The 8,536-nt window shown below is 39.2% G+C and overlaps 1 protein-coding gene across 2 annotated transcripts; it reads right to left on the reverse strand.

Moving 5' to 3' along the window:
- Positions 1-487: 487 nt before the first annotated feature.
- On the reverse strand, positions 488-6,569 carry fsta (follistatin a). 2 transcript variants are annotated; one of them, XM_034091883.1, is made up of 6 exons: positions 6,392-6,569; positions 5,041-5,232; positions 4,636-4,854; positions 4,265-4,489; positions 3,495-3,725; positions 488-1,654 (listed from the first exon to the last, which is right to left on the reverse strand). In XM_034091883.1, the coding sequence occupies exons 1-6, from the start codon at positions 6,480-6,482 to the stop codon at positions 1,566-1,568; spliced, it is 1,047 nt and encodes a 348-aa protein (XP_033947774.1). In that variant the 5' UTR covers positions 6,483-6,569; the 3' UTR covers positions 488-1,565. The 2 variants fall into 2 exon arrangements, with proteins under 2 accessions (XP_033947774.1, XP_033947773.1); XM_034091882.1 differs by having other exon boundaries at positions 5,035-5,232.
- Positions 6,570-8,536: the final 1,967 nt, after the last annotated feature.

An 8,536-nucleotide genomic window follows, 5' to 3' on the forward strand; every position in this document is an offset into this window, starting at 1 on the left:
AGCTCGTCCATTTGCTGTTGTAACTTGGTTATTAGTTTTGAAAAGCATAACGTGTATGGAGATCTTGTGTAGCTATTATTTACAGTAATAGTTCTACAGTGCAAAATATAAAGTTATTTGTTCATTTAATTGTAGTTTGTATTGAAGCATTATGGATTAAATCTTTGGGTTTAGGTATTTTATTTTATATGTGAATATATTTATGTCATTATACAGTACAGTGAAGTTTCTGGCAAATCATTTAAGGAACTGTTTATGAATCAAATCACAGTAGCCCATTTTATCACAAAAAAGATTTATAAAATACATTATGAGATCATTGTTTACAGTTTAACGTATATAATCACATTGCCAAACCCTTTACTGTATTTAGGTCTTAAAATGTCTTTTAGGTCGAACTTCTTCTAGGAACTAAAACATGCATTAACATGTTGACATGTTAAACTACAGGCTACACAAATCAATAATACACCAGAGTCAGGAGAAGTATAAGGAAAAAAAACTTTTATTGTTTCACTCTTCATATCTGTACAAATACCATCAATCTTTGTATGTACATATGACATTTACATAAAAAATACAAAACTATATATTCATAACAGAATTTTGTATTTCTCTTGTGATGTTTGAAAACAACAATGTATTCTGAGAACGAAAAAAAACAAAAACAGAAAAAAAACAACAACAAAAAGAAACCAAGTGATGAAGTCTGATATAATATAGTGTTGAGTACTGCAGTATGTTAGTCCTATTTTAGCTCTGCAAGAGCAATATGGAGCACATTGGCAAGAAGACAGCACATAAATGTTATTGGCACATTGTTTCTAAAATTATCAAGTATCTTCCCAAACTTACCTCTGCTCTAATGTAGTGAGACAAAATAAAAGCTACTGAATAATGTCTAAAGTTGTCTTCTCCATGTGGAAACTAATCTAAAGGGCAAAAACTGAAGATTGACAAAGAAATAGGAAAAATAAAAACAAATGGCTCTTTTTTTCTTTCCATTTCCACTACTGTGTTGCAACTCTTACAATGTTATTTTGCAAAACCATTGAGATAATCCCTTTGGTCAGTTATTATGAGTTGTAAACAAACCAGAAACACTTCTGTACATAAAATGATTGATATATTCCCAATAAATAAACACACAGCCTAAACATGCATTTACGTATGTGTGACATAAACATCTGTGATAGAGATTAGACAGAAACAAGCAGATTTTTACAGCTCAGGGAATGCAATGTACAGCTTGTAGAGGACTTATACTTACACGGTAACATGACAAATAAATAACACTGCTTCTCTTTGGACAAATATATTTCTTCATGATAAAAAAAAAGTAAACCAAAAGGGGGAAATGAGTGGTAACACAATATATCATGGTAGATAGTAAGCCTGACATTGTAAATGTATAAATTATAAAACACATAAAAGTATAAATAAACATCTAGCAGACTGAACTATATGTATACTTCCTTTTTCTTTAAAAAATAAATAAGCATACACATAATGTACAGTATGGACATGATTCATTGCCCTAGGACTGTTCCCCTAGTGATGGGGGCCTATCCATCCAGTATAGAAGATATATGGACATAGGCCATGTAGTCTGAGTCCTCATCTTCCTCATCCTCCTCCTGGTCTTCTGTAATGGCTATATGGGAGAATATATGGTAGCTGTTGTATGAATATGGACCACAACAGTGCAGAATATCACTGTATGTTCTTAAAAAAAAGCTCACAGCAAAGCCCCTGGCACACAGCCTCCCTTGTGTTGATGTTTGTGTGTGTAAGTGTTAATGTTTGTGTGTGGGCATCTCGGTGGAAGCGTCTGTAAGACTTCAACAATTACTCTAGCATCCTCAAATATGCAACTCCATTTACAAAATATAGCAAGTCAGGGCTGCAACATGGGAATAAAACGGGATGATGGAGAGAAGTGTGCATGGGACATGGGGGGTGGGGGTTACAGGGGGGGCTGGTTGCCTATTTGTTGCAGTGGCTCAGGTCTCTTTTGGGCAGATTCCTAAAGGTAGACACATAACACAGAAAGTACTCTTGTGTTCTCGGATTTGCTAGTTTTCTTTGCACGGATTATTACTTTGTGGCTCACACGTACAGGGAGGGAGGACTCTGTGTCGCAGCCTGGCCTTAGCAAGCAGGTCAGAGATCATCAACACAGTTCTGAGGTATTTTCTTTTCTTTTTACAGAAGAGATTTACATCGGACACATAGATTTAAAAAAAGAAAAGCGAGCGCAAGAGTGACAAAAAACAAACAAACAGGTAGTCCCTCATCAATCCAAATAGATTTGTCATTTCTGATACATATTCTGGTAGACAACACATTCACTGGAAACAGCACGGACAATAAAGGTTAGCTGTGAAATGTTAACTTTTTTCTTATGATGAGATGAGAAATAAGAGAGTGTGGTTCTACAAGCTACCAATGCTTATCCTGCACACTGTAAAGTATCACATTCAGCTCATGAGGTGATCATAAAGTTGGTCCCTTGGATTCCATTGCATACCTCAGGCAAATCACAGTAAGGTACTCCATCAGGAGAAATAAAACTAACAAGGAGCAACTTGGAATGTAAATGTGATACTCCCTTGATGCCATTGTTCAAGTTGGTGGTTTGCCTCCAGATTTGGGAGTGAATGAATGGCTCACTGGACTACAGATAAGTAGTTACATGAATACCAACGTTAAATATCCATTGTCATTATTACTAACATGGCACCAATGTTACAATCACCTTATGCACATCATATGATTTACTAGTACTCTGCTCCTATTGACATGTTGGCAGTGTGGTGTATGTCACAAGAGGCAGTGCATTTTGAATTGATTGATTACAGCCAAAAGCAACAAAAAGAACAAATAATAATACAAAACACAAAAACCATGAAATTAGCAATGTGACCATGGAATTTACAAGCTGTAAAGAAACGACCACTTGCATTAAAAAATCATAACTGATTAAAAAAATAAACTGCATGAGGTTTCCGTGAACCTGCTCCTGCAGGTCACTTGCATGACCATTAAGTTAACTAGACTTGAAATATCAGGATTGTTCCACTGCAAACAAAATTAGTCTCCTCTATACTTTGCTTGTTAGTTTAATGGAGTTAGCGTGTTCAAGACTCATACACAGAGTGCTGATATATAGTTATGCTTTTTCATTCAGCTCTCTGTTTTTTAGTTTCGCAGAATATTTGAGAAAAAGGTAAAATTGAAAGAAAAACAAGAACACAAGAACAAAAGCCAACGACAAAGACAACGTCATGCAAGTTCTTCTATTCCCAAGTCCTTTCTGCTTGATTAAGCTGTACTTGGTGGTGTGGCTGGGTGAGAGTTTGGGAAAAGTTGGAATGGGGGGCACTCTCAGGGGAAGTTTTTTGTTGGTGAAGCAACATGGAATATTGTCTTTTGCTTGGAGAGGGTGTTTTGTTTCTTTTCTTTTTTTCAAACTTTGCTTGTTATTTACTTACAGTTGCAAGATCCCGAGTGCTTGACTTCCAGCAGCCCCCCCATTGAACAAGCAGCTTGCTTCATGGCACATTCACTGGGATAGGTGGTGTTGTCGCTGGCACACACCGCCTCCTCCGTCCTGCTCTCCGGACAGGTCTCATCACACAGCGAGCAGCGTCCCCGGCTCATCCGAGCATCCCACAGACACTTTTTCCCCGAGCTGCACTGGATGTCCTCACAAGACTTGGCCTCTAGAAGGAGAGAGGAAGAAGTGAGCACATGGGAAGTGTTTGATTAGATGGATTATCAAATATGCTTTCAAGTAGGATCAGATTGCCTGTTGGATATGCTATGTATAAAAACGTAATTCTATTATAGGGTGGGTGTCTTGGGGAGGGTCACGTTTTGGATTGCATTCAAAAATTATAGGCTGCTCTCTGGATGAGATCTGACTCAATGGCCCCCAGCACTCCCCTGCTTTGCTCTCCTTCTCCCTCCCCCTCTCCCATGTGGGATAATGCTGCCAACACATCAGGAAATAATAACATGTATATCATTGCTTGAGCAAACACAAGCAACTACCAAACACACTCTCTCTCACTCTCTCTCTCTCTCTCTCTCTCTCTCTCTCTCTCTCTCTTTGAGACCCCCTCATCAGTGGAATGTTGGCAAAATTGAACAGTGAATAACTGCAGAGCTGGCCAGGAAGAAATGCTCTTAAACAATATTCAGAGTCAGTGCGTCACTCTCGGAGAGTTTCACACTCTCACTGCTCTAGTTGCAGACTTACTGATGCATTTCCCCTCATAAGCCACTCCGATGGACCTGCCGAGGAGACAGGTAGCTCGTCTCAGGTGACACGCGCTGGCATAGACGATCCCGTCGTTTCCACACAGGTACTGCTCCGGCGACGTCACCTCGGGGCAAATCCGATTACATGTCACACAATACGCGTTATTTGTCTGGTCCACGACGCATGTGGAACTGCCGGGGCACAAGACGTCACGGCACGTTTCTGTCGAGACAAAGAAATTGGAAGATTTCGTGAAAAATGAAACGACATACAATAAAAATAAGAACAAACCGCTGGTTCTTGGTACATGCAGCTTGAACAAATATGGAATCGAAGTGGACATGATTTCTTTATTTAAGCCTACTTACTCTTGCACCTTCCCTGGTACTGCACGTCCAGATCGGGGTAGCCTTTGCATTTTGCCTTGAGCAGTGCGCATTCGTCTTTGTAGGTCTTTCCGTCGGAGCCGCAGACTGGTCCTTTCCATGTGATGTTGGAGCAGTCTGGCGCACACACGCAGCGCGGCTTGCTTCTTCTGTTCATCTTGCACCTCTTTCCTGGCCCACAGTCAACATTATCGCAGGTTTCTAAAATAAAAAGTATTTGTTAGGTGATGCTTGTTGTGGGGATTTTGGACCTGTGCGTAATCCTCGCATAGAGTAAAGATTACATGTATACGCACTTTGGTATTCTGAAATCAGTTAAGGATGCATTAAACAAAATGACTGGGGATGTGTATTATGGGAAACGAAGGGAAATGGGTGCACCTCCACCTTTGCAAGGTATGCAATTGGGAGCTCCGCCATTGAAGATCATCCACCTAAAGAGCGTGCTGTTGGGGACATCCTCCTCGGTCCAGGACGTCCCCAGTCTTCCACTCCGACAGCACTCCTCCCTGCTCATCCCGGGCATGTACAGCACTTGGCACCTCCCGTTCTTCCCCTGCTGCAACCAGCAGTTCCCAGCTGCAAACAGAGACACAAAAAAAGCTCGAAATGTCGCATGCTGAACGTCTGAAACCGCTGACCCAGACGCACCAGACACACACACAGCCGTATTATCCGAGACGCGCCCTCCCTCCCTTTCGCCCTCCCGGCAGTATTTTTGTCTGATTTTTTTTTTTTTGCTAGACTGTTAACACTTGCCTATCCCATCTGTGACTGACAGCCCTTACAATGCAGCCACAAACCAAAAAAGTAAGAATAATCTTTGGAGGGGGGTTGTCCTTTATTCATACAGCCTCCTTGTTATCACTGCACAGAAAGTGGAGTGTCTAGACGGCGTTAAATAGCAGCCAATCTCCTTCAGAAAGCACGGTCTTTAGCTTAACACACCACCGTCTACAACGCTTCAGAACAACATCCCAGACATGCACACACCAGACAATGATACAATTATTAGAGAAGTGTGCTTTTTATCACACCTTTGTAAAGTTTATTTTAAACATGTAAAAAATAAAAAGCAGAACTGTTTCCCTATTTCCTTGGTACAAACATATAATTTGATCCAGACAACAGCAGGATGTCTAAACCGAAACAGACACACATGACATGAAGTGCTCATAGGCTGGTGTGTTTCCTTAAATTGAAGACAGATTTCTATGATATATGTTCGAACTATAAGATATAAAAAGAAATGATACATTCAAAAGTCTGCAGTTTTATTATTTTGTTAAACTAAATAATAGAAAATGCACCAAAAAGCTATTTTTGCACACAATTCGTGGATGTTGGCAAGAAACAGAACTAGCACGTCCATAAAGTAACAGTGGATCGTCTGAAGTTTGTTGCACCATCGTTAGAAACTAAGCGCTCATACAAAAGTATTACAATATACTCAGGTATTGTAAGCGGGTGCTGCACCAGCTCGGCGTGGTGCGTGCGCCTGGGCTGCAAAACTTGCCATATTGTCACTTTGAAGTGTCCCATATGGCACCTGTTTTATGGACGCTTTACGCACTGTCTGATGCAGAGAGAGTTTTATCAGCGTGGAAAAAGAAAACTCACTTTGAAAAGTTTCTCAGTTGCAGCAAGTATCCGACACTCGGACGCATATTGTGCCTGGCAGCATGTCGAAGTTTTACAAAACGGAAATAATTAAGGAAAATTGATGAAGAGATCTTACCTTGAACTTTTTGATGTTCCATGAGATGAGAAAGCCATATGAACAAGAGAAAAAAGCCCGGGTGAAAGTGGTGTTTCAGCATCCTAAACATGATGGAGAGGCAAAGTGAACTACGTATTTGACACAGGCAGCGCAAAAGTAATCTGCTTAAGGTGGCAGTGTTGAATAACTGTCAGTCTGAGAATGCAGCCTCTCTTTTTAAATCTATAAGGGGTCTCGGGTTGACTGTCTCTGGTGGGCGGTCTCCTCTTCTGTGGGGGTGGGGAGATTTTTTTTTCTTCTTACCAAAGTTCCTTCAATCCCAGTCAGGTGACATCGTTACAAGCAACTTTCTCTTACCACAATAATCTAATAATATGAAGATATGTCTGAATGTGTGATTAAACACCGCCCTTCTGAATTGTGCTGCTTTGCAGACAAACAAGAGCAAAAACTGCAGATCAGATTTGATGTGTACATTTATATTTCTCGTGTTTTGATGCAGAATAATGTAATTAATGTTTCATCGTTTTATTCTTTTTTATCACATTATATCACATTGAGGTATACAGCTCGTTTTTAAGCATTACTTGTGTCCTTAGGTATGCGTATTTTATAATAATAATAATATTATTAATAATGAGCATATTCATAATAATAATAATAATAATGAAGGTCAATGTTACTCATATATCAAAGGCCTTTATTACTGTATGATCAAACAGGCCCACAGCCAACATGCCTATCTCGGCATCAGTGCTTCATATTAAGATTACTTGTTGGTAACTGATATTTTTTCCACCAACTGCAGACAAAAGTGTAAATCTTTTGATGAGAGTTGCCTTTTGGAATATATCCGAGACCACCAGACAATAATAGCATTCATAGTAGTCCGCAGCCGCACTGCTAATATTAGAACAGACAGTTGTTTGGGTTTCTCTCCTGGGTCAAGCTTTTAAATATAATCAAACCTGTTTCCGAAGAGGCTTCAGACAGAGGAGCGGGGTGTTGCATTTCATTGAATGAAACACACACACGCGCAAACGCACACACGCGCACGCACACACTGACGCACAGGCTGATCTCCGTCAGAAGTCCTTGCGCGACCTCTTCAGCGGAACTCTGGTTACAGCTCTCAGCAGAGAGCAAAGTGTCTGCTGTGTGAATCAGACACCAGGGAGTTCATTATCTGTTGGCCAGATAAAGGACACTGCAATCCCTTTCTTTTTCATTAAAACGAATACTATTCAATCTTCAAAATATCAAAACTTTACAATAACCAAATCAGAACTTTAAGTGTTGCTACTGAAACGTGATAAGATCAACACATATTATAGTTGTTTAAAGTTTGTGTTGTATCCATCTGCATATTCACATTATTGTCAGTGCAATGTCATTACAGGCAGCACTGGGCTACATTTAGTGTTATTATTGAATATATTACACACTTGTATTAACACAAACAGAGGATTAGAAGCTGAAACAGACACAGGAAACGATGTGTTTTGTTACAACAAAACTCGTATTTCTACAGAACAACAGAGAAACATAGAGTCTAATACATGTTGCAATCTTTTCCCCCGGTTACACATTATTTATTAAGACCACCAAACTTCTCTTATCCAACAGAAAGAGAGGTTGTTTGATTTGTAGTTAAGGATTAATTCTCTGTTATTGCAGTTTTATTTAGTTTTATTGCCACACATACATAATGTGCTAAAAGAGAAGATGTGTTAATCCTAAATGTAAGGGACGCCAACATAACCTGCTTTAAATCATAATCAGAAACAGCAGTCTGTCTCAAGACTCAAAAACAAGGATGCAATCATTAAAAAAGAAAAAAAAAGGTTGTTCTTTCCAGTTATTTTGTGTGAATATGTGATAACATGCAGTCACAATAATCTACTTTCAAAGTATCTGGAGTTATGTGATCTCTCTGCTTCAGAAAATTGTAATCAATATTAGTTATAGCTTTTGATGATTATTATATGAGTGAATAATACATCACGACATTTCATAAATTCATACATTTCAGAATGATCTGTTTTTAAGACTGAGGGGCACATCTTCACTATTATTTATCACTTAATGTCACATTAAATGAGGTCTATTATTAAGCTATTTTACCTTATCAACTAGAATAATCCATGTTTAATGGAAATAAAT

The sequence above is a fragment of the Pseudochaenichthys georgianus genome, chromosome 9, assembly GCF_902827115.2.
Source record: "Pseudochaenichthys georgianus chromosome 9, fPseGeo1.2, whole genome shotgun sequence".
Classification (NCBI taxonomy): Eukaryota; Metazoa; Chordata; class Actinopteri; order Perciformes; family Channichthyidae; genus Pseudochaenichthys; species Pseudochaenichthys georgianus.